The 27,107-nt window shown below is 46.2% G+C and overlaps 1 protein-coding gene across 2 annotated transcripts in view; it reads right to left on the bottom strand.

The window, feature by feature from the left end:
* SVEP1 (sushi, von Willebrand factor type A, EGF and pentraxin domain containing 1) overlaps nucleotides 1–27,107 on the bottom strand; it is a 430,677-nt gene that overhangs the window by 84,683 nt on the left and 318,887 nt on the right. For both annotated transcript variants that reach the window (XM_033926500.1, XM_033926511.1), the window contains exons 35-38: nucleotides 22,281–22,472; nucleotides 14,504–14,671; nucleotides 9,527–10,199; nucleotides 4,304–7,098 (exon numbers count right to left, since the gene is read on the bottom strand). In XM_033926500.1, coding sequence (XP_033782391.1) covers nucleotides 4,304–7,098; nucleotides 9,527–10,199; nucleotides 14,504–14,671; nucleotides 22,281–22,472 — 3,828 coding nt within the window. The remainder of the gene's footprint in view (nucleotides 1–4,303; nucleotides 7,099–9,526; nucleotides 10,200–14,503; nucleotides 14,672–22,280; nucleotides 22,473–27,107) is intronic.

Raw genomic sequence — 27,107 nt, 5'->3', positions numbered from 1 at the left:
TGCAATTCTAACATACAGCACTAACATTTAGGAGTCACACAACAAGGGGCTATGTAGGAAAAAGCAGCACTGTAAACACTGCAGTGGGTGATAGAACATCAATACACCTATTGGAAAAGGATTATTACAGATCTATCTTACATAGTGTGATCCTGTAGTGCCCCTACCAGGCCGCCAGTGGTGATGAACCCACCAATGCCTTCTGTGCACCCCTTTAGCCAAATCTGACAGTCCACTCTTCTTTTCAAACAGTTAAATAAGCTTTATTCAGAAACTTAAAAACTGAGTAGCTTGTTATTCTTTTAACATAAAGAACATCACTCAGGCAACTTAACAAAAAGCATACCATATCCCCCCTTCTATCTTTACAGGGTCTCCACTTTCCCCGCTGCTACTGCCAGCAGCCTAGGCCCTATGCATACTAGGTATCAACTTTCTTTCCCAGGTGTAGCCTTATCTCCCCTTGATTCAGCTTTAGACTAGAGAAGGACAAGTTGACCCGTTCCCATGGTAACCACAGTGAAACCACAGGAATGGGTAAAAATTTCATCTGTCTACCACAGGTGCGGGAACAAAGCTTCTTGCTCCCCCCTAAAGGCTCCAGGCAAACCTCTCCCTCAGGAGCCTTGAGAGAAATAAATGTGTTTTATTTCCCTTCCCTACCTCGCAGGGTCTGCCAACCCCTTGCTCGCATGTCCGGCGGGCTCCAGCCCCCCTCGCTCACAGTGATGCGTCAAAACCGTGTGAGATACTCGCTTGCAGACAAAGCTGGGCCGACAATTGCGCGCAGGACATTTGGGTAGTTAGAGAGAGAGATTTTCCCTTTCCTAGCTGTAGGCTGAGGGAGCCTTGGAAAGGTTTGGGACATGTGCAAGAACTTCCCGGAATAACCGGTCTCTACTGAAGCAGGGTAAGCAGAGCCCATAAGGAAAATAAATGTGGAAGTAACTTAAGGCTATGAAGACTAAGCAATTGTTTGTGCCTTTCCTGAGTCTGTGAGGAAAGAGACTCAGGTCTCTAGAAAAATGAAAGCTTTCTTGTTGCTCCTTTTACAGTGATCGTTTGTGCTGTTTTGAGTGCATGTGGGCAGTGCTCCAGGTGTGTTTGGATTGGACTCTGCCACATTGAGGTATTCTGTTAGGATGAATTTTCTATGTAGCGTTTAGTTTTCCTGATAGTGGAAGGGATATTGTGAGGGGAGACGGGTTTTGTTGATCCTTTCTCTGTATTTGTGATTTATAAAATGACAGTTGTACAGCATATTGTTTCTTTTTATACTTTAATAAAATGATTTCAATCTAAAAGACAACTATTTAAGGCTTGTGCAGATGGGATCAGACAGTGTTCGTGGGGATGGGGCAGTGCCGGGGACAAAGGGCTAGATTCACAAAGCAAACCGATCGAGTGCCGATCGGTTTGCGACCCCTATGCGACCAGATTTCCCTCCGGCCCGATTCACTAACCTCTCCTGTGATCTGCTTCGAATGCGTGCATGCAAATGAGGAGAAACGCATGCAAAGTAGACAGGGACGCGATTCACCAACTGGGCTGGCTATCAACCCAAGAAGTGACTGCTGGGGACCAGTCGAAAACATCTTTCTGACTCTCCAGCTCCATAGAAGCTCTGCTGTCCCGAATCTCTCCTGCCTGCCACCCCGATGCTCTTCCCCGGATCTCTCCTGCCTGCTCTGCCCTCTCTCCTGCTTGCTCTGCCCCAAATCACCATCCTGCTCTGCCCTGATCTCTCCTGTCTGTTCTGCCCTGAATCGTCGCCCTGGCCTACTGGTCCCCAGGTGTCTCTTGCCTGCCGCCCCAAATCTCTCCTGCTCTTCCCTGCCCTGCCTGCTGGGCTAAAAAGTAAAGTTAAAAAAAAAAGTCGCAGCTCGGACAGGCATGTGCAGACCATCTACAGATGGTCTACGCATGCGTCAGGATTGCACACCAGCGATCCTGCCGGCAGATGGGGGCGTTCCTCCGATCGCCCCCATCTGCATATTGCAGTTTTAAGAATCCATCGGATCTGCCTGAATCAGACACGGATCGGTCTCAATCGAGCAGGTTCGTGAATCTAACCCAAAGTTTTTTCCCCACGTCATTCTCTACTTCAGACGTCCATCAATACCTGTCTCTCCTTCCAGGCAGACAGTTAACAAGCTTTCTGACTTCTCCAGTTCCTTCCATCCACCCAGGGACCAGCCCTACCTGTCTCTCAAAACAGGCAGTTAACAGGCTTTCCCAGCACAGCACTTAAATTTACATTTCAGACTTTTAACTTTCAGCAGTACCTGTTTCTTTCGCACAGACAGTTAATAAGATTCCACAGTATTAATTCACATTCAGGCTTTTAACTTCCAGTGCTACCCGTCTCTCTCCAAGAGACAGTTAATAAGCTTTCACAGCATAACACTTATATCACATTCAGCCCAGCTGCACAGCTTCTGTCCCCCTCTCTGTCATATTGGACTCCCAGGGAAACTGTGGGTCCACCCTTCAGCTAGCTATTAGGGCTAGGGTTACCATATGGCTCCAGAAAAGGGAGGACGGATTGAGACATCCAGGTTTAACTTCCAATGGAAGTAAAACCCAGATGTCTCAATCCATCCTCCTTTTTCTGGAGACATATGGTAACCCTAATTAGGGCCAACCATGAATATCAGCTTTCTGCCCCCCTTGGGATCCACCTGCTGCAGGCCTCTCAGCTCCCTTTTTTGGGGGGTTGGCTGTGGGTTGGAGCTCCTTCTCCCCCCCCAGGGAACTTTTCTCTCCTCTGCCTCTGGAAACTAGCCTGCCTTCCAATGGATTCCTTCCTTTCTTCCCTCCCTCCCTCTAGCTTCTAACAAAACCAACTCTGCTGTCTTGTTACTTTTAACAGAGTGTGTTCTCTAACTACATCCCCTCTCTCTCTCTCTGGGGTTGCTGAGAAACCCAGGGACACACAGGCTTCTCTGATGAATTCCTCCTCCTCCTGCTTAGCTTCTGCTGAAGTTTACCCTGCCTTTCTTCTACAAGGTAAATACTGGGGATTTCTTTCAATTTTTTTAGCCTGTACAAACAATAAGATTATCAGCAATTCTAGTAGAAAAGGGAAGTAAGGTTTTCTCCTCATCCTTTCTTTCTCAACATGGCAAAATAGCTAAAAATGGCTTTCCTCTAACTGCATTGCTGCTAAATCACCAGCAGCTGGTACAACTATTGGTCCCTCAATCCCTCCATAGGGCTGCCTCAAATTAGAGAGCTGATGTCAGAAGGAAGGCTTTCAGATCAGTCATGTGCAGCATGTAGGAACTGCTGCCTGTGGCTTTGTGAAGAAGCAAGTGCGGCTAGAAGGCAGGACTCTGGTACACATGTGGGAGGGGGGTAAAAACTTGAGATACAGAAGGGAGGGAAGGAGGGAGCAAGCACACGCACACATTGGGACAAAGAAGGGAGAGGGGGGCATGAACTTGGGACAAAGGAGAGAGGGGGGGAGGGAGTGTGTTGGACCATGGGAGGGGCCAAGGCAGAATTAATTAATCGAGAGCCCCTAGGCACACAAGTACACTGGCCCGCCCCACCCCACCATGCGCCCAGGTGGAAACAGGAAGCTGCGTCAGAGGGAAGCTTTGGGCAAGCAGCACCGCTTGCACAATTACAGTTCCTGTTGCCTTTCTTACCTGCGTTGCTTGTCTTACTTTCCATCGATGGGGGATTCCATTGATGGGGGAGGGCTGCGTTGCTGATTGGGGTGGGGCCCACGTTGCCGATCGAGGGGGGGTGCATTGCCGATTGATGCTGGAGGGGCCCATCGCCGTTTGGAAAAAACAATGCTGATGCCCTCCTTCATCGGGCCCCCCTGACCATTTCGGGCCCTAGGTACGTGCCTACTTGGCCTATTGGTTAATCCTGCCCTGGGAGGGGCACGAACCTGGGACAAAGGCTGGAAGGAAGGAGAGAGGGGGACACGAACTTGAGATACAGAAGAGAGGGAGTGTGTTTGGACATAGATGGAAGGGAAGAGGCATGGACTTGGGACACAGGAGGAAGGGGGCACAAACTTGGGACATAGGATAGAGGGAAGGAAAGAGATGCTGAGGTGGGGGAGCGAATAAAGAGGGAAAATTGTTGGGCATGGATGTGTGAGTGAGAGGGAAACAGAAATGGTGCAAATAGGAAAGGAAGAAAGAGGAGAACTGTTGGTCATAGGGAGGGAGAGAATTGCTGGACATGTTTTTTGTTGTATCTTCCACAGAATTTGGCCGATTCTTATGAAATTTTGTGCGTTGTGTCCTGAATGAATACATATAGTATATAATTGTTGTCTTACCTGAACTGAACTTTGCTTCCATATGTGTGTGAATCTCCAAATGCCACTGCATTAAGGACAGAAGACGGTGGTCCACAGGAAACCAGTTCACAGTCTGGATATGGTTCACTCCATGTACCATTCTTGGTACAAACCAGCTCTGAACTTCCTCGCATAACATAACCAGTTACACAGTTATATACTATGGCATTCTCATCCAAAGAGCTGCTTCCATTGATAAAGGCATTTGGGATTGATGGTGGAGTGCCACATGATATCCTCCCACAGTGAGGAAAACCTGAATTCCACTTGCCAGCAGCCTCACACTTTATTTCAGGAGGTCCAAGCAGCTTAAAGCCTTCATCACACTGGAATTTTACAACTTCCCCACATCTAAAGTCTTTGCCAATAAACATCCCATTTTGAATTACTGGAATGGGGCATATGCATGGTAGACACAAAGGTGGAATTCCACTCCACAAACCACTAGATAGACATTGATGTAATGGGGTTCCATGTAGCTCATAACCAGGAAAGCACACATATTGTATGTATTCACCAAAGCTAAAGTCAGAACCATTCAAAAAAGCATGAGAGATGTCTTCTGGAGGTCCACAGTTGACTGGTTCACAGTAAGGAACCTCTGCATCCCAGGTGCCATCAGCTTGGCATGTAAGTTTAGGCAATCCATGTAATAAATAGCCTTCATTACAGTGATACTCAACTTGTTTTCCAAAATCATATCCTGATCCAATTACTTCCCCATTAGTGATATTGACTGGTAATACACACTTAATAGGTGTACATATTGGGGTGACTCCACGCCACCTTCCATTTGCTAGGCAGATTGCAGTCCTATCCCCATCTAGAAGGAACCCTTCATTACAGCTATAATTAACATGCTTTTGAAATGTATATCCATCTCCACTGACTTGACCATTTTTTGGAGCTGTTGGCTGACCACATGAAATAGGAACACAGATAGGTTCATTTCCATCCCATTTCTTATCATCTTGGCATGTTCTCTTACTGGATCCATTTAAATGATAACCGGGGTTGCACTCATAGTGTACCACACTCAAGTATGTGTAATTTGTAGCCTCTACCAATCCATTTGCAAGTTGATGAGGGATATCACATGATATAATCTCACAATATGGAACTTTATTAGTCCACTGTCTGTTAGATAAACAAAGGCTGGAATCTGAGCCAATCAGCTCATAACCTGGATTACATCCATACTGCACTGTGCTGCTCAAAGCATTATCAGTAAAATTTATAAACCCATTATTTGGAGTTGTAGGGATATCACATTCTATGGACTCACAAACTGGTGCACTTCCATTCCAGCTTCCATCCTCCTGACACACTAACACAGAATTGCCAATTTTTTCATATCCCGTGTAGCAAGTGTATAATACAAGAGTTCCAAATAAAAAGTCTGATAGTTCAACATATAGATCCTTCAAGGGTGGTGTATCTGTTTCCTTTTTATTGCTTGATACTAGGGAGGATGAAAGATGGAAGTTTGGTGCATTATAGCTTTCTTCCTTTGTATCCATTTGTTCAATGTCACTTTTATCATTTCTGATTTTCATATACTGCCCAAAGTCAATATGTGGGGGCAAGCCACAGTCTATTGACAGGCACACTGGAGAAGAGCCAGACCAGCCTGAGTCTTTACAAGTCTGCATGGCAAGACCAGACAACTGAAATCCTGGCATGCAGCTGTAGATGATCATTGCACCATAGCTATAATCTGCACCTTCCACAAAACCATTTTCTATGGGATGAGGGGGATCACAAGTTATAGTCTCACAGAATGGAACATCTGCATCCCATTCTCCTGTTTTTAAACAAGTCAGTATATGCTTCCCTTTAAGTCTGAACCCTCTGTCACATGTGTATGTTATAGTTTGCCCATAATGAAGATTTAGGTAAGAAAATTTGCCATTAGAAATTTCTTTAGACTTAAGACATTCAATTGGCTTACAGACTGGTGTTCCTCCCAGCCAGTGGCCATCTTCTTCACAGAATATAGTTGAATTTCCTATTAATTCAAAACCAGGCTTACATGTATACAGTGCTGTACTGAGATATGTAAGACCCTGAACATCTACAATGCCATTCTGGATTTCTTCAGGTTGAGGACACTCAACAGGAATACATTCTGGTAAAGGAGAAGACCATGAACCATCAGCAAGGCACACTAGTTCGGAATTTCCCCTTAGTAAAAACCCATCCACGCAAGAATACTTCACAATACTACCAAACTGAAGAGATGAAAAGGAAGAATCCCCAAATGGAATGTATGGAGGAATCTGACACACCACAAGTCGGCAAAGTGGGAAAGAATCATTCCATTGCTGGGATATCAAACATTTCAGTACAAAGGAACCATGCAAAACATATCCTTCTCTACAAGAAAAGTATATGATGCCTATGTCAGTCGTTTCTCGGAGAACCAATTGATTTTCTAACAATGGTGGTTCTGGGCATTTTGCGGGCATACATGCAGGAGTTTGTATTTTGCTCCATATCCCAGTTTTCTGGCAAGTCCATGAGGTATCTCCAATGAGTTCATAACCCTCATCACAGAAAAATTCAATCTTTGAATCTACTTCAAAGATTTCTCCTTTGCTGTATCCATGCTGGATAGATGGAGGCTTCCCGCAGCTAAGGAGAACACATGAAGGTGGAGATTCACTGTACCACTGGCGATTTGCTTGGCAGACACGAACAGAACTTCCAATTAATTTATAACCAGGCTTGCAGTGATAAGTTACTTCATTCTCAAATACTGTCCCAGTTTTGAGCTGTAAAATAAAAACATGTAAATAGAAATATATCATAAAGAAATAAAATAAATAATCAATAAAGATATGTACAAACTAAAAGGCTGATATTCAGCAGGGCAGTCTCAGCATAAACCAATGACGTATCCTTTTATTTTTATGTAGCTTTTCAAGCATGCTAACTATTTAAGTAGGACCACTGAATATATATGGCCCTAAACTTCAACAGGTAAATTATTCATTTAAACAAAGACAGCTATCCAGTTAGGATTAAACAATGGTAACCAGTGGTATAGCTACGAAAGGACCTGCTGAAGCCCCTCCAGCCAGGTTCTAAGCTACTCCCCTCCTCCATGCACTGCTTCTTTAAATCAAAAATCGGCTGCATGCTTCCAGCCACTGCCAGAACTTCTAGTACATGCTCAGTTCACAAACTGATCATGCATGAGAAGTTCCAGTGGTGGTTCAAGGCACGCCACCAACTTCTGCAGTAAAGAAGCAGCGTGAGGTGGGAAGCAGTTCGGGGACTATATTTCTTTGGCTGGTATCACCACTAGCATAAGTATAGAGAGCTGCCTGAAATATCTTTGATCCATCTCCTCTATCTGCATAACACTGGCTGGCCTAAAGTTTTGAGCCCCAACAACTAGAGTGGTTAACTCTAAAGTAAACTGCATAAATTGTTATGAATAATGACCAATGGTGATGCAAAGAGCAAAATTTCTTTATAAAACAATTTCAAAATAAATTTCCTTGGCAATTCAGCAGATGTGAATGTTTCACAGGGAGGAAGTAGACAAGGAAAAAATACTGGTTTTCTGTATACCTTCTTTATCTCCCCACCGGCAGAATATACTCCCAGCTTGTTCTGTCCCCTCCTCTACCATGTAGGAAGAAGAGGCAGTGAACAGCTGAGTATCTAGCTGGTTGTCTATCCTCTTCCTTCATTGAATTAACTGATGATTGGAACCTTGAGGAACTTCCCATTGCTGTGCGATCAAACCAGAGTTGGAAGCCAGGCAGTAGACAGTGTATAGCTGTTTTCTTCCTCTATTTACTGCATATTAAGGAGGCATAGCAGAGAGAGGACCTGCTACAGGAAAGGCTGGGGCAAGCTGGAAAAGCATGTGCCCTGGGTGGGTGGGTGTCATGGGGGAGAGGCCAGAGAGCAAGCCAGGGAGTATGCACCTTAGGAGCCGGAGCATGTATTATATTGGGAGGCTACAACAAGCCACATTGCAGTGGTGGTGTCTTACCTCAGAAGGCAGGGATTGTTTTTCTTCACCGTAAAGTTGGATCTGGAGTTCTTCTCTGAATCTTACTTTGTTAAGAATCAATCTACCTAGGACTGTTCAGCAGCAGGCCAAAACAAGATTAGAAGGACACCCCCCGGTTCAACATTTTATATGAAGAAAAAAAAATCCCGACATTTTAAAAAAATGAGAAAAAAAGAAGTAAAGTGGAAATAGGGAAGTAAATAAGCAGATAAATAAATAAATGGAGGTGTGGGCAGAGGGCAGGGGGGGGGCAGAGGATCCAGTGTGGAATTAATCATGCCCTGGGGATTTCTCCGAGTGCTAATTGAAAGCTGGTGTATCAGAATAACACTGAAGATAAGCTGGCGCATATCAGGGAATTATGCAGGTGGTGGGGTGATCTGCCACTCTCCTTATTTGGTAGAGTAGCTTTGATGAAAATAGCCTTGCTTCCCAAACTTTTATACCCTTTTCAACATTGCCAATATGGATATGGAGGCATGCTCTTCTGTTCCACTATTAACACTTTTATTTAAAATGCCAAGAGTGTTAGAATTAGCTACTGGAAGCTAACACAAAGTAGAGGAGGGGAAGGGTGGAGCTCCCAGATCTCAGATTTTACAATGTGACTCCAACTGAACCCCCACCCCCGCGGACGCACTACCAGTAGGAGGGAGGCGACAAACACAGCTGACAGCCTGCGAGGCACCACTGAGCCTCCTATGGATGCCTTACAGCCTGCGCTCAAACCCTAGCTAAGCAGTAGGTGAGGTAAGCGGGGATGGCCCTAAGCTCCAAAAAATACTTGTGCAGGTTGGCTAACAGGTACCACAGTGGATTTGTCTGTCAGCAGCAGATCTCAGTCTGCTTCTTCTTCACACAGGCAGAGCTAACCAAGAAATAGGTAAGCTCCGAGCAACAAGACCGCCAAAAATTAATTGAAAAATACTGAGAAAATAACTAAAAAGGCTTGCATTCAGAACAAAAAAACTGTAGGTGGCAGTAGAGCTCCCAGTAAAGTAAGAGGATCACAGAAAAAAATCCAGAGTAGATTCATTCTGCAGATGGCTTGTGGCCATGTGGAGATAACCTGCTCGTCCAGAATGACTCACCTATTGCACTGGATCATGCATTAACACGGTTTATAAAGTTTTATAAACAAATAACTTTAGTATTATCAGATGGGCACTTACCTCAAAGAATCCATTTTCTATTTGGGGCGGTTCTCCACAAGACACTGGGTGGCAGGTAGGCATGCGGCCACTCCATTCTCCAGTAGCTTCACATGTCCGTTTCTTCTCTCCTTTAATATAATACCCTTTATTACAGCTGTAAGCCACCACTGCATCAAAGCTGTAATTGGTGCCACTCACATAGCCATTTCTAATGACTGGTGGCTCTCCACAGCGAACTGGGATGCACTTGATAGTTAGAGGAGAAGGGTTCCATTGACCTCCTCGGGTGCACTCAATTTTAGCTGAAGTATTTAAAACAAAGCCTTCCATGCACTTGAAGCTGACAACTGTACCCACAGCAAATTTTGCTTTGTCAAGTGACTCCAAGATACTGTAAGAAACTGCTTTTGGTTTTTCACAGAAATCAGCAATGCATAAGGGCATTTCCTGGCCTTCAGGGGGTACCCACTTCCCCTGAACATTGCAAAGCATCTGGTGATTGTCAGCCAAGCTGTAGCCATCAGTGCAGTAGTAGATCGCTATATCCCCAAACAACCGATGGCCACTTTCTGGGGAAGCATGTTCCACGCTTGGAGGTTCATCACAAGAAACAGCCAGGCACTGTGGTGTGCTCCCATTCCATTTACCAGAAGCCAAACAGTCCAGGGTTTCAGGGCCAATTAAAGTATATCTAGAGATCAGAATAAAAAACATTGCAATTCTGATTAGAATCCAAGAAATCCAGTGTTTCTAAATGTTCTCGTGCTATTACTGGAATAACGCCTTTATTATTTTTGAGAAAACTGATATTTTAAGGTGAGTTTGACCAACCTTAACATGCTGTATAACTAACATTCACAGATTCATAACGGATTATCAGAATTTTTGTCAGAACCGTTTTACATAGCAATGATATCAAAAGCTCATGGTTATCATCAGAGAAAGAAAGGAAGAGGATGGGAGAAGGAGCCTTATATATTGTAACATTATCTATTTAGGAGCGCCCCAAAAAATTCTAAGGAAATTAAGGATAATTCAGAATTCAGCTGTTCGATTGATTTTTGGTTTAAAAAAGAATGACCATATTATCGTTTACTTCATTGGCTGCCTTTGGAGGCAAGAGTATTATTCAGATTTTCATGTATCTGCTTTAAGCTGATATCGGGATTGTCTCCAGCTTACCTTTTCTCTCATTTTGTATTGCATTGACCATCAAGAGAAACTAGAAACTCCTACTTATTTGCTTACCCAAAAATTAATGGGTGTAGATATAAGACCTTCTTAGATAGGACCCTAGTATTTCAAGCTGGTAGCGGTAGGCAACAATCTTGATTAGGTAAATGTATATAAGAACATAAGAATTGCCGCTGCTGGGTCAGACCAGTGGTCCATCGTGCCCAGCAGTCCGCTCACGCATTGGCCTTCTGGTCAAAGACCAGCGCCATGAAACTAGCCCTACCTGCGTACATTCTGGTTCAGCAGGAACTTGTCGAGCTTGGTCTTGAATCCCTGGAGGGTGTTTTCCCCTATGACAGAGCATTCCAGTTTTCTACCACTCTCTGGGTGAAGAAGAACTTCCTCACGTTTGTACAGAATCTATCCCCTTTCAATTTTAGAGAGTGCCCTCTCATTCTCCCTACCTTGGAGAGAGTGAACAACCTGTCCTTTTCCACCAAGTCTATTCCCTTCAGTATCTTGAATGTTTCAATCATGTCCCCTCTCAATCTCCTCTGTTTGAGGGAGAAAAGGCCGAGTTTCTCTAATCTTTCGCTGTACGGCAACTCCTTCAGCCCCGTAACCATCTTAGTTGCTCTTCTCTGGACCCTTTTGAGTAGTACCATATCCTTCTTCATGTACGGCGACCAGTGCTGGACGCAGTACTCCAGGCAAGCTATGTTATCCAATTGCTGTTTTCGGAAATTAATTAAGACCACTTTGTTCGATAAGTTTATTACTTAAAGAGAGCTTTATTATTGAAATTGTATTTTACAAATATTTGTATTCTTTACTGTATTATTGTATTTTGCTGATTGTCCAGCTCTTTTTAGTGTAAACCGCCTAGAACTTTTGGTTATGGCGATATAAAAGAATAAAGTTATTATTATTATAAGGCATTTCTCATTAGATGAAGATAATGCATTTGGAAATGCCCACCTCCTTGAGGACACACCCAATCCAAAAACTGAAGGCAGGCTGGAAGGTTGGATGTCACTGACACACATTGATCAGCAAGACCTCACATGCGAACAAATTTGGTGACTCTATTTCAGCTCATGTGGCCCCCAGCTTAAAAATCAGAGAAGACCACTGATGTAAGGGCTCCTTACAAAATTGTTATTTTGAAGTTGCTTGTCCAGATTCACTCAATTCCTGCACAACATTTGATATCTATTATGTTAAAACTTATTTTGGATAATTGGAAAGACTTGGGTCAGGTCTCCTTCCATAAACATTGGACAATGAATGACTTGTCCAATGAATGCAACTCCAAGGACTTCATTTCACATTGGTGCAATTTGAGCGACAACACCCTTGATGAGCTAGTCCCATCACAAACCAAAACTAGAACCAGCAGACTATCTGACCAATGGTTTGACAATGATCTACTACTACTCAAAAGGCAATGTAGAAGACTTGAAGGAAAATGGAGAAAAAACAACCTAGAACACACGAAAACCACCTGGAAAAAAATTAACAAACAATATAAAATACAACTAAAGGATAAGAGGAAAATATACTACACCAACCAAATTGGGAAAGAAACCCAAGACACCAAAAAACTATTCCAAATATTAAAACAACTAAATCCCTCATGACCACTAACATCTCCCCACCTCCCTCAGCCACCCTCTTAGCAGAACACTTCAAGAATAAAATCATAAATGCCAGAGCTACCCTCAACTGCACTCCACCTCACCTAATTGAATTCACAATATGCCCCACTGAAAAAGAGTCAACAGCTGCAGACAGATCTTGGTCCCAATTCCCCAATATACAATGGCTCGAATTCAACAAACTCTACAAAAAATACAGCCAATCATCCTGTGACCCCAACCACTGCTCACCATATCTCCTAACAACGTCTAGTACAAAATTCCGTATTCTACTCCTTCAATGGATATAAAACATGCTCACAGATGGCCTTTTCCCAACTAACCTCAGTGAAATCATCATCACCCCGATCCTTAAAGACCCTAAAGGACCAACTGATCAACCTTCCAACCATAGACCCATCACCTCAATCCCTCTATACGTCAAACTAATAGAAGGACTAGTAGCTAAACTCCTCACCACCTACCTAGAAAATCATAACATACTGCACCCCACACAATCTGACTTCAGAACCAACTTCAGCACAGAGACATTACTAGGTTCCCTTATGGACACAGTTAGACAACACCTTAGCACTGGAAAAGGAATGCTTCTCATACAACTGGATCTAACCGCAGCATTTGACCTGGTAGACCATAACATACTATTGCAAATTTTAGATTCAATAGGTATCTCAGACAATGTACTCTCATGGTTTGAGGATTTCCTAAAATCCAGAACATACAGAGTTAAATCAGATAAAGAAAAATCTGAACCTTGGTCCAACCCCTGTGGAGTACCACAAGGATCCCCTCTATCTCCTACTCTATTCAACCTATATACTGCCTCCCTTGGAACGTACATGGAAAAACTGGGCATAACCTCCTACAGTTATGAAGATGATTTCACCATCCTCATACCTTTTGATCAACCAAAGACCACCATAACAGACACTCTACACCGAACTTTGGAAACAGTAGCGAACTGGATGGAAGACCACAAACTGAAACTCAACCCAGACAAAACAAAATTCATCCTCCTCGAAAATAACAAAACCCCAACTATTACCAACATAGAAATCACCTCGATCAATTACCCATTCAAAACACCCTGAAACTACTAGGAGTGACAATAGACAGATGTTGCACCATGCAATCACAAATAAACAAAACAATTCAGAAATCTTTCGCCGTAATGAGGAACCTAAGACAAATACGCAAATTCTTCGAAAGAGTACAATTCCAGATCATAGTTCAATCCCTTATCCTAGGTATACTGAATTATTGCAACATCCTCTATCTCCCCTGCCCTGCAACAATGATCAAACAACTGCAAACAGTCCAAAATACAGCACTAAGACTCGTCTACTCCCTAAAAAAATGCGATCACATTACTGAAGCTTTCATGAGCTCACACTGGCTCCCAATCCAGGAAAGAATACTATTCAAATTTTACTGCACGCTATTTAAAACCATAAACGGGGACAGCCCAACCTACCTGAACAAAGGACTCATCCATAATACCTCAACCAGACATAGAAAATCTCACACCCCATTCACACACCCGCCAATCAAAGAAGTTAAATGAAAAAAACTTTACGACGGCCTCCTAGCCACCCAAACAGCGAAACTGGATAACCAAATCTCCAATCTGCTGATAACAACTACAGACTACAGGTTATTCAGAAAAGAAATAAAGACCATACTCTTCAAGAAATCCCTGATTAAGTCTTAACATCACGATTACCTCATTCCTTCTATCTTCTTCTTAACTCCTTAAGAATACCGGCCCTCTTCACTAGTCATGACCACTGATCTCTTCTTGTAACAGACCACTGTTCCCTTCTCGTAACAGACCAACCTTAAATCTTTTGTAATCCACCCTAAATCTTTTGTAATCTGCCTTGAGCTGCAAGGTAATGGCGGAATAGAAATCTTTAATGTAATGTAATGTAATGTCTAACCTATTGTTTTGAAGTTTATATAACTAGAAAGTCTGATCGATTGGCCAAATTTAATGAGAAATGATCTTCTCTGAGTTGTAATGTAAACTTGTCACATCCCTGATTATTGCTATGAATGTTCTTACTTTTCTTATACTGTGCAGTTTGTTTAATGGAATTTGTACCTGTGCAGCATGTAGCCTCTTTTGGCATTATTTGTAAGCTGTTTTGCTTGTACCTACCTTTCCTTACACATGTAGGTGACTCTGTTTCCAAAGGTAAAGTTATTCCCAATGATAACGGCATCTTTCACTTCTGGAGGAGATCCACAAAATACAAGGTCACAAACTGGGGCCCCACCACTCCATCTGGCTGAAGCTTCACAAGTCAGTGTGGAGGGACCCTGTACGCTAAGAGAAACAGAGGAATTAGTAAACTATATTTTCAGTGGAAAACCAAGAGGTATTTATTTATAACCTGTTCATTACAGCATTTCCATTATATTCACTCTACAATTCTCAGGTCTAGTTTCAGTCCTATACAAGAAATGAAGATTTCAGTCTTGTTTAATGACTGTATCATTTCAGCCCAGTAATAGAGTTATAACTGAACTGAATCATATAGAAAGATAAAGATGTGAATTTTCCTGATTTTAAATCACATTTAAATCAAATTTTCTTCAAAGAGGTGTCTATTTGAAACCTATTCTACATAGGAAAGTAGCAGCAGCTTTTATTTACAGAATACTAGTGTAGCAGCACAATTACGTGTGTATAATATAAGCATAGAGCTGGTGTAAATATTTTCATCTAGATTGGTAAAATATGTGCTTAAATAACAGTATTCTATAATATGCACATAACTGAATTCTATCTATGCCATGCCCAGACTCTGCTCATGTGTACAGATTATATGCCATCGCATTAAGCACAATGTGAAATGTTTGCATTTCTTTTATTTATGCATGCAAACACATTTTGTGACAGGCAGGCACCTGCCACGTCTAAAAATCCAGCCCTGAGACCAGAGCAGGCTAAAAGCAAGCCTGTGCTTAAGGGGGAAGAAGGACTTTAAAGCAGCTTGGGGGAAAATGAAGTGGCTTTGAAAACACAGCAACCTGGAATCAAGGTGGGGAGGGCTCAAACAACTAATTTTCTCCCCTATTATTCCTTTCCCATATCCAGGGGGAGGATTGAGTCTGTTTCAGCAGCAGGGCTGCCAGATAAACAGAAGATCAATGAAAGGGGAGGTACTAGCAGGAAGCTTCAACCCTGCAGGTAAACAAATACCCTTCAGCTGTGCAGGGAAGGGAGGAGCAGCCATGGAATGCAGCTTCTCCAAGCCAAACCATGCAGCTTCTCTTGGCAGGCCAATGGACTCCTCACAAAGCAAGGTTTTTTTTCCAAATTTCCTGGAAGAAAAGGGCAGGCAGCGAACAACCAGAAAGGAGAAATTAGGTTCTTACCTGCTAATTTACTTTCTTTTAGCTTCTCCAGACCAGTAGAGGTTAACTTTACGAATGGGTATATATCTAATCATGACCAGCAGGTGGAGACTGAAAACAAAACTTTGGGACAGTATATACTATCCTCCCTTCTCTATTTCCCTCAGTCTGCCGAATAGCCAAGCAGAACCAAGAACTGGAAAACAGGAAGAAAACAATACTCCGAACAGGAGTAACAAATAACATACCCAAATGCTGTTGGAAAATGCAGAGGAGAAATACCCGAAGGAAAATGTCCCCACAGCTCGCCAGCTAAGCCAGCCGAGCCACAGCCGCTGTTCTTTAATTCTCCCCGGCCCTAGAAAAATACTAGAACCCGCAGCAAAAAACAAAAACTGCCCGCGAAAACAGCCCCAACAACAACAACAACAACAGACAGGGTGGGGACCTCTACTGGTCTGGAGAAGCTAAAAGAAAGTAAATTAGCAGGTAAGAACCTAATTTCTCCTTCTTTAGCACTCTCCAGACCAGTAGAGGTTAACTTTACGAATGGGACGTACCAAAGCAGTCCCTCTCACGGGCGGGACCCCCGAAGGGCCGATACCAGAACACGCTCACCGAACACCGCGTCCCGACGCGCCTGAACATCTACCCGATAAAGTCTAACAAAAGAATACAAGGAGGACCAAACCGCAGCCTTACAAATATCCACCGGAGGCACGAGCGACGACTCAGCCCAAGAAGCCGCCTGACCCCGAGTGGAATGAGCCTTGAGAAACTCCGGAACAGGCTGCTGTTTCAGAAGATAAGCGGAAGCAATCGTCTCCTTGATCCAGCGCGCAATAGTAGCCTTAGAAGCGCCAGCTCCCCGACGAGGACCAGCCAGGAGGACAAAGAGATGATCGGACTTCCGGAATTCCTGGGTCCGCTGCACATCAGAGCGAAGGACCCGACCGACATCCAACTTGCGCAGCTGCCGTTGCTCAGAAGAGCCCTCCCGACCACCCAAGACCGGGAGAACCACCGATTGATTGACATGAAAAGGAGAAACAACCTTCGGCAGAAAGGAAGGAACAGGCCGCAAGACGACCCGCTCCCTAGACAACTCCAAGAAGGGAGCCCTACAAGAGAAAGCCTGCAGCTCAGAAATACTCCTAGCAGAAGTAATGGCCACCAAAAAGACCGCCTTCAAAGTAAGGTCCTTCAAAGAACAGTCGTCCAAGGGCTCGAAAGGCGGGCGCACCAAAACAGAGAGAACCAGATTAAGATCCCAAGAGGGAACCGAGGGCCGTAGGGGAGGCCTAAGCAACTTGGCCGCCCGCAGAAACCGAATCACATCAGGAAGAGCCGATAAACGCTGACCTGACACCAACCCTCGAAAGGTCGACAGGGCCGCAAGATGAACCCGGAGAGAAGACCAAGCCAGGCCTCTATCCAGGCCATCCTGCAAGAACTCTAGAATGTTAGGCAGAGAAGCGCGAAAAGAGGTCACTCCCCGCGCCCGACACCATTCCTCAAAGAGACGCCAAACCCGCACATAAGCCCGAGAGGTAGAAAGCCTCCGGGACCCCAACAGTGTAGCGATCACCTTGTCTGAATATCCCTTCTTGCTAAGGCGACCCCTTTCAAGAGCCACGCCGTAAGACAGAAGAGAGACGGGTCGAACAAGGGAATGGGACCCTGCATCAGAAGGTCGTCCGAGAGAGGCAGAGGAAGAGGAACCGCCACCAGGTGCCTCACCAGATCCGCATACCACGGACGTCGAGGCCAATCCGGAGCCACCAGCACCACCAAACCCGGATGGTGAACAATGCGAAGAAGCACTCTGCCCACCAGCGGCTAAGGAGGGAACACATACAACAGCCCCTCCGTTGGCCACGGCTGGACCAGAGCATCCAGACCCTCGGCCAGCCCTTCCCTGCGACGACTGAAGAAGCGGGGCACTTTGGCGTTGCCACTCGTGGCCATCAGGTCCATCAGGGGCTGCCCCCAATCTTGCACTATCAACCGAAACGCTCCGGCGCCGAGAAACCACTCTCCTGGATCCAGGAAGTGACGACTGAGGAAGTCTGCCTGAACATTTTCTACCCCGGCTATATGAGAAGCCGAGAGGTCCAGAAGATGGGACTCCGCCCAAACCATGAGCCGAGCCGCCTCCTGCGCCACAGGAGTGCTCTTGGTGCCCCCCTGACGATTGACATAAGCCACCGCCGTGGCATTGTCCGACAGGACTCTGACCGACTTGCCCAGCAAAAGGGAGTGGAAAGCTAACAGCGCCAGCCTGACCGCTCTGGTCTCCAACTCGTTGATCGACCAGGAGGCCTCCTCCGCGGACCAGGTGCCCCGAGCTGAGTGGCCCATAAACTGAGCCCCCCAACCGAGGAGACTCGCATCCGTAAGGAGCACCGTCCACTGCGGGAGATCCAGACCCACCCCCTGAACCAGGTGAGGGGTCCGGAGCCACCAGCGCAGACTGCAGCGCGCCAAGCCTCGCAGGGGAACCGGAACATCCAAATCTTGCCTCCGGGGAGACCACCTCCGGAGCAGAGCATACTGAAGAGGACGCATGTGGGCCCGCGCCCACCTCACCACGTCCAGGGACGCCGCCATTGACCCCAGGACTTGGAGGAAATCTCGCGCCCGAGGACCCCGGGACGCCAAAAGCAGGCGAATCTGAGATTGCAATTTGCTCACCCGGGCCTTTGGAAGGAAGACCTTCCCCAAGGAGATGTCGAACATAACCCCAAGGCACTCCAGACGCTGAGCCGGGACCAACCGACTCTTGGAAAGGTTGACCACCCAGCCCAGCGACCGGAGAAACTCCACCACCCGAGCCGTAACCCGGGAGCTCTCCTGCAACGACTTTGCCCGAATCAACCAGTCGTCCAGGTAGGGGTGAACCAGGATGCCCACCGACCGCAAGGCTGCCGCGACGACCACCATTACCGTGGTGAACGTCCGAGGAGCCGTGGCCAGACCAAAGGGAAGCGCACCGAACTGAAAGTGCCGCCCCAAGATCGCAAAGCGAAGGAAGTGCTGATGAGAGGCCCGAATTGGAACCTGCAAGTAGGCCTCCGTCAGATCGAGAGACGTAAGAAACTCCCCCGGCTGAACCGCCAGAATGACCGACCGCAGCGTTTCCATGCGGAAAGACGGAATCTTGAGAGCTCTGTTGACCCCTTTCAAATCCAGGATGGGCCGAAAGGTCCCCTCCTTTATGGCCACCACAAAGTAAATGGAGTACCTGCCGGTGCCCCACTCCGTAGGGGACACCGGCACCACTGCCTCGAGATCTAGCAAACGCTGAAGGGTCTGACGAAAAGCCTGCGTCTTCCATGGAGTCTGACATGGAGAAGCGAGGAAAAGGTCCGGCAGAGAGCGGGTAAACTCCAGAGCGTAACCGTCCCGCACCACCTCAAGGACCCACTGATCGGACGCGATCTCGGCCCATTTGGGGAAAAATTTGCGCAGCCGGGCCCCCACCGGAACCAAAGGGGGCGCCGGCAAGGAGTCATTGCGCAGGACGGGAAGCGGGGGAACCGGCGGAGGGATTCCCTGCCCCCCGACGGGCCCCCCGAAAGGGCTGCATGCGCTGGAAGAACCGACCCCGGGAAAAACCCTGAGCCGGGAAAGAAGCAGCCCCACGCCCCGGGCGATACTTGCGAAATTCCCGCAAACGCCCCCGGGCAGCCCCACACCTAGACGCAGGGCGGGCACGGTCCTCAGGCAGACGGGGCACCTTCGAGTCCGTCAGAGTCTGAATCAACTCATCTAATTCCTCTCCAAACAAAAAGACCCCCTAAAGGGAACTTTAGTAAACTTAGCTTTGGACGCAGAATCCGCCGCCCAAGCGCGCAGCCACAAAATACGCCGCGCGGCCATGCCATAGACTTAGCCGAAATCCGCACCAAGTCATAAAGAGCATCTGAGAGGAACGAGGCAGCCATCGCAATCTTCGCTACCTCCTGATCCACTAGAGACCAGTCAGCAGACTCCCGATCCAGGACACGCTCAGCCCACCGAAACACGGCGCGAGCGACTAGCTCCCCACAAACAGCCGCCTGGACCCCAAAGGCAGAGACATCAAAATCATACTTAAGAAGAGTCTCTAACGCACGCGCCTCCGAGACCCTAAGAGCAGAACCGTCCATAACAGGCACGGTATGCCGCTTAGGAAGTGCCGAGACCACCGCGTTCCCCATTGGCGAAATTAAGGTAGCCCTACCTCCCTCCGGGACGGGATACCCAAGAGCCAAGGCGCACACCAAACGAAACTGCGCCCATAGGCCACTGCGCCAACACAAAATCCCGCAAATCCTGACGCACAGGAAAAGAGCGGGAACCAGGACAGACCCCCTGAAGCAGAGGGGCCCCCATACGCGGGGCCTCCGGCGGCGCCACTGCAAAAATGCAGCACCAAGGAGACCTGCTACACAGGTCTAAAAGCTCATCCCTCTGAATAAAAAAGCGCACCACGGACGCATCTGCTCTGGAAGACGGGAAACCCGCCGCCCCGCTGCCAACAGGCGTCCCCTCTAGAGGATCCTGGAAGCCCGCCAAAGCAGCCAGGTCCTCAACCAGGCCAACACGCTCCTCCGCCCACCAATTCGCAATCCAAGCCCCCCCGCGGGCGCTTGGATGAGGGAGGAGGAAGAGGGGACGCCAAACGAAAAGAGGGAGGCAAAGCCATAGGGGGCGCGGAGGGAAACCCCCCCCGAAACCCCCCAGGCGCACGTGGGACCCCCAAAAGTCCGCACAAAGAAAGAAAATAAATTGGGGGCAAAAAACCCCTGGGGGTCCCCAGGGACTCCCTGCCCCAGCAGGGGTCCATGCTGAAACCTGCCCCTGTGTTCGCCATACAGGGGGAAGGTCACCTGAGGTTGCAGACAAAATGGAGGGGCCAGACAAAGAAAATGGCGAAGTTCCCGCCAAAAATGCTCCCTCCATGGCCTGTAGCGGCTGAGAAGACTGAACAGTCCCAGCCGCTAAGACAGGCAAGTCGGCATCAGCTGTCAAAAAATCAGCTGAGAGGGAATCCTTCGGGGAATCCCTCCGTGGGCGGTTGTGGAAGACCGGGCTTCCCCACTGCTCCAAGCCGACTCGCGAGGCACCATCGGCGGGGAGCTCTGGGCGCCTGCAGCCGCTGCCGACGGAGCTCCACCACCTCACCGACCCAAACCGCCGAGTTCAGGCCGGCCGCGAGTGCCTCGCGGCTGGACTAAAATTGTGGCCTACTCCCCCGGAGAAGGGCACAATTGCTCCAGACGCGACCTAGCTATAAAAAAGTGCTGGTTACATGAAAAAATACAGTAAAATACAGTTTTCTTAAAGGGAAACAACCCTTCAGACCAGCACTACCTCAGGATTTTTTATTTTTTATTTTTTATTTTTTTTTTTTTTTACAGAACAGACTCCACAGGCTCTCGAAGCAATATGCCTTGCTTGACTTAGGGGGCAAGGCTTACTGCTGAGGCTCCTCTAAAAAAATGTGGGGAGGTGGAGGAAGTGGGGGGAGGGACCCCGCTCGTGACCCGCCGGGTTTGACACCCCCGAGGTCGGACGGACCCCCAAACAGGGCCCGACCAAGCTCCGTCCGGCCAAAAACAGGGACAATAAACCCCTAAACAAATTCCAACAGCCCTACCAAGAGAGATGGGTACAGATCACTCAACACCTGCTGGAGACTGAAAGAAGACTGAGGGAAATAGAGAAGGGAGGATAGTATATACTGTCCCAAAGTTTTGTTTTCAGTCTCCACCTGCTGGTCATGATTAGATATATACCCATTCGTAAAGTTAACCTCTACTGGTCTGGAGAGTGCTAAAGAAGACAGGTATTTAGCTCTCAAAGTTAAACCTTATGAGCAAGAAGAATATTTCTCTGAGGGGGAATTAGAAGCAAGCTCCATGAAACCTATTAACCTACAGGTAAGGGTCGGGGAACCTGAGAGTGAAGAAGCAGATTTTATGGAAACAAAAGGAGAAATTAGGTTCTTACCTGCTAATTTTATTTCTTTTAAACCTTCCAGACCGGTACAGCTTCAGCTTACTGATGGGTATATATCTCATCATGACCAGCAAATGGAAACTGAGACAAAACTTTGGAATAGCATATAATAGCTGACCCTCTCTATATTCCTTTAGTCTGCTGACTATGAGCAGAGCCGCCTCTTGTACCACCAGAGTGCTTTTGGTGTCCCCCCTGATGATTCACATAGGCCAACGCTGTGGCATTGTCTGAAAGGACCTTGACTGACTTGCCCGTCAAGAAGGATTGGAAGACCAACAGTGCCAGCTGGATGGCTCTGGTCCCCAGAACATTGATTGACTAGGGTGCCTCCTGCATGGACCAGGTGCCCTGAGCTGAGTGACCTAGACACTGAGCTCCCCAACCGAGAAAACTGGCATCCCTGGGAAGAACTGTCCACTGTGGCTGATCCAGATTCGCCCCATGAAGTAGATGGGGACTGTGCCACTAACAAAGATAGCAGCGAGCCATGCCCCTCAAAGGAACAGGAAATGGCTCATCTGCTCTTTTTAATACATTCTTCACATTTTATAGAAATTTCATATTACCTGTATCCGTCATTACATGTATATGATATCGTAGACAGGTATGTTGTTCCAGTCATTGTGTAATTTCCATTAGATAAGCCCTCAGGAGCAGGACACTCTACTAATTCACAGGAAGGAGGAGCCTGACTCCAGATGCCACTAGCAAGACATAATGCCTCTGTATTACCAGTCAGCTGGTATCCTTCATTGCATCTAGAAGAAATGAAGACAGAATTCAAGGTAAAACTTTCCCCTAGTGTGCTAGAATATTTCCAGTGCTCCCTTGTAGCTAGTGCAGTTAGTAGAATGTGGGTTGATATTAAACTTCAGGTGCTTTTTGGAGGAGTTCTATGGGGGAGATAAGATTAGAGAAGTTCTTCTTGAGTTCAATCTTGATATGGTTGCAGCCTTCCAAGTGGAACTTCCACTATGTAAAGCAGTGGTATTCACTGATGGTCCTTAAGAGCTATAAATGGGTTGGGTTTTTAGGATATCCTTAATGAACAAGCATGAAATTGCATACAAACTATTTCTTGCATGTTCATTAGGAATATTAACTAAAATGTTTAAATAAGCTTGACCAGAGATGTAAGTTATAAGCTAGTGTTTCCTTCTGGGTTAGCTCTCTGGGGCAAGAACTTAACCCTAACACCTTTACCATGAATGAGCAGAACACTAGTGTACTATTAATATGATTTATTTACAAGACCTTAGGCAAGTCACAACCATCCATTGCCTCAGGTACAAACTCAAATTGTGAGCCCTCCAGGAACAGAAAGATAACTACTGTATTTGACTGTACACTGCTTTGATAGCTTTTAGGCTTGTAAGGCAGTATATAAAAAAAATCTAATAATAAATACATTTTAAGGGCAAGATTCTAGTAACAGCGCAGTAATTTAGGCGGTGGTAGGTGCCATACTGCTGCCTAACTTGTTTTAATTGGAGTTAATCAGTGCGATCAAGTTTCTTTATTTTTGATATACCGTCTATCAAACAAGTGTCTAAACGGTGTACAATAAAATGAGATTAAGAAGAAATAAAGAGTAAAATTAAAAGAAGCATGACATAATCCCAAATGCGATAATTGACCATGTTGTTTAAAACCAATTAAAAGGCCATTTAAAAAAAATGTAGGTGCCCACAGGTGCCTACAAAAAAAAGGATACCGTAATCGCATCTACAGAGGTGTCTAACAGTGCCTAAAGTCAAAGTACGCATGGTTTATGCCAGAAATGACATTAGGCGCCATTAGGCACCTCTGTAGACACAATTCTCATCAAACGTAGGCCTGCAAATCGCTGGCCTACATTACAGGTGCCTTTATTAGATGTAAGCTGTAATTCTCCTATTGGCACCTACGTGTGATTGACATGCGGCCGGCACCGTTTTTTGGAGGCACCGGCTGATGTAGGCACCAGTACTAGAATCAGGCCCTAAGGGGCTCATAATAAAAAAAAAGTCTAAAATCCTGCCTAAATCGGTACTTGGACAATCTAAAAGACTTCAAGTGGCGATAATCGAAACGGGTTTTAGATGTATCTAAAAACAGCTTAGGCCTTTTCAGTGCTGCTGTACGCTCAGAGCTGAAAGGGGTGTTTTAGGAGGAGTGGTGAGGGTGGGATTTGGGTAGGACGTGGGCCGACCTAGACTTAGTCTTATTCTAGGCGTTTTTGACCTGGACAATTTTTGGGATGAGAATGGGGTATAAAGATACACGACTTAGCGGTCTGAACAATCAAAGGGCTGGACGTGCAAGTAGACGATTCTCAAAAAAAAAAAAAAAAAAATCGGGACACATTTTTGAGAATGGACTTTAAATGCTCCTGGCTTTGGATGACAAGCAACTTAGGCCCAAAATGGACTTAGACATATTTTTTTTATTATGCCCCTCCACGTACATAGTTTAGATGGAAAACATCTACATAAACTTCTTAACAACTTTCCACACATAATTTATAGAACTTATATTGCCACAAGCATGACATAATCCCAAATGCTGTTCTCAAAATATATATCCTCTCTGGGAATTATTAAAAAAGGGATGGTTAACAAGACTAAGAATGTTATAATGCCCCTGTTTCGCTTCATGGTGCAACCTCATTTGGAGTATTGCGTTCAATTCTGGTCTCCTTATCTCAAGAAAGATATAGGGCTCCTTTTACTAAGCTGCGATAGCGTTTTTTAGCGAGCGCAGAATTTTAGCGCATTCTAAAACCGCTATCGCAGCTTAGTAAAAGGAGCCCATAGTGGCACTAGAAAATGTTCAAAGAAGAGCGACCAAGATGGTAAAGTGTTTGGAACTCCTCTCGTATGATGAAAGACTAAAATGGTTAGGGCTCTTCAGCTTGGAAAAGAGATGGATGAGGGGAGATATGATTGGGCACATGGTCGGGTTGGGTCCATGTGCCTCAGGCCCTGCTCCCAGGAGGGGCCTAGGCTCCCGGGCCTATTCTGATTGGCCCAGGCGCCTTAGGCCCCACCAGTAGGCGGGGCTTTGGGACGGATGGGCCAATCTGGCCTCATTCTGTCATTGGCTGCCTGCCAGATAGGCGGGTTTGGCTCCCGTCTGTCCGGCCAACTAAACCAAAGGTACGGGGAAGGGGGGTGGGGGTGTTGTGGGGGTCGGCCAGGGGGGTCACGGGTCGGCTGGGGGGGCGGTCGGAGGTTCTTGGGGGGGGGCGGGTCGTTGGGGGGAGGGGGGTTTGCGTCGAGGGCAGGAGGGCCTGGGATCCCTCCTGCCCGTAATGTAGTGCGGGGTGGGGGTAGGGGGTTGCCGTGGCCAGGAGGGTTTGGGCTCCCTCCTGGCCCGAACAACTAGCGGGGGGGTTGGGGGTCGCCAGGGCCAGAAGGGCTTGGGCTCCCTCCTGGTCCGATATTGTCGGGGAGTCGGCAGGGCAAGAGGACTTGGGCTCCCTCTTGCCCCAATCGTGTCGGGGAGTCGGGGGGGGAGCAAGAGGGCTTGAGCTCCCTCTTGCCCCGATATCGTCGGGAGGGGGTGTGTCGCAGTTTGACATGGCAGGAGGGCTTGGGCTCCCTCCTGTCTGGATCGTTGTTAGGTGGGGGGGGAGGATTCTGTAACCGGTGTTGTTTTTGACAGACACCGGTTACAGAATCCAGCTTTTAGGTGAAGGACTGGCTCCTCCTTCGCCTAAAAGCCCTTCTGTTGGACGTTTTTGGCTTAGGCGTGTTTTTGTTTCATTATGGTTAAAAAGTGTAAACGTGCTGTGGGGGTACTTTTAGATGTAGTGGAGATTGGGCGTTTAGGCAGAGGAAGGCCATAATCAAAACATGGACGTATGTTTTGGTTATGGACACTTTCCCTGCTTCTGGGTTGAACGTTTAGGGACTTAGGCCAAAAGGGGACTTAGACGTTTTTTTTTATTTTGCCCCTCCACGGTTTTAATTTATTTTAATATTTAAGGAATTAGGATTTACCAGAAGTACTTTGTATGTCCTGCTGAAGTTTCAGAAGTCCTTTATTGATCTGCCACAACACCCCATTATTTCTGGATTGAGGTCTGTTTTAGCCACTGTACATTTTTTACTAATACATGTTTTAAACCTATAATTTGTTTAAATCTATAGATATTTTATTGATATGGTATTTACTTAAGAAGTGCTATTTGGCTTTTAGACATGCATGTCAGCCTAGAAGCCTATGGGAGATTATATCAATCTGGCTCTGGCATGGGAAGGCAGATAGACCCTTAGTGCAGGGAGACTGTGTTAAGTTTCCCTGATATGGTTTTAAGTTTCCCTGATTGAATCATGACTAGCTAAAAGGTGTTAATGTCTGATTAAGAGGGTGCTTAGGTCCAAGTGCACAGATCAAGAAACAAAGAAGCCAGAGACCTAATCCCATCACCATGCTTGCAGGTATTACACCCTCCTTTGTCAATTAAATTAACCATTGTCTCAAACGGTTTGCAAGTTCTAAACAGAAAGATACTGGGAGATACAATATTTTCTCTATTCAGAATAAGATTCCAAGGTATAAAAGCCTGCTCTCGGCTCTATCAATAGGTTTGTCTCTTTTCCTATCAAGCTATCAGGAGAGGGGTCTTGGCCCTCTCTCTCTCTTTCTATCTAGCTATCTCTTGGCTCTTGGCTTGGCACTCTGGTTCTCTCTTGAGCTCTCTCTATCTCTCTGTCTATCCTTCTCTTTATCTATGGAATACGAAACATCATCCCATCCCCCTCTCTCTCTCTCTGCCTTTCCCTGAAACTTCACACTCAATTCCTTCTGGACTCTGTAAGGCAGGGGAACTGCTGGGCTCTCTATTTAAGTGTAATACTCTCTACTTAATTGTAATGATTATAAATATTGCTTTTCTGTAAGACTATTTCTATAATATATTCTTTATGCAAAAACCTCTGGCTGTGCCTCTGATTCTACTTCCTGGTGAGTCATCGGTGAGGGAACTGAACCTGGGACCTGGCGTTGGTCAGTGCGCATTTCACTTAACCCCTACCACCTAACATTGTGGGGGTGCGACCATCCTTACATTTTATTAAACTGACATTTCCAGAGATTAGCATTTAAGGGGGAAGTTATTAACATGGGTTACTGTTGAGGTGGGTTATTTTACAGTTAACCTGGGTTATTAGTAACTAGGTACAATTGCATAAAATGGTACCTGTGATAAAATAGCCAGAAATAGTAGTAAAAACACATCTTAATTGTAACCCACATTTATAACTTCCCTTTTAGATGCTTCCACACTGTATAAAGGGGGAAATTCTGTATAGGACGCAGGTTTCTGCAGCCGCCTAAGAAATGGCTGAGAATTGCACACTGGTGTCCTATACAGAATCACATCTGCCCTAAGGGACAGATGCCCAACC

This window comes from Geotrypetes seraphini, chromosome 1 (genome assembly GCF_902459505.1).
Source record: "Geotrypetes seraphini chromosome 1, aGeoSer1.1, whole genome shotgun sequence".
NCBI classification, from domain to species: Eukaryota; Metazoa; Chordata; class Amphibia; order Gymnophiona; family Dermophiidae; genus Geotrypetes; species Geotrypetes seraphini.
This window is presented reverse-complemented; position numbering and strand designations above follow the sequence as displayed.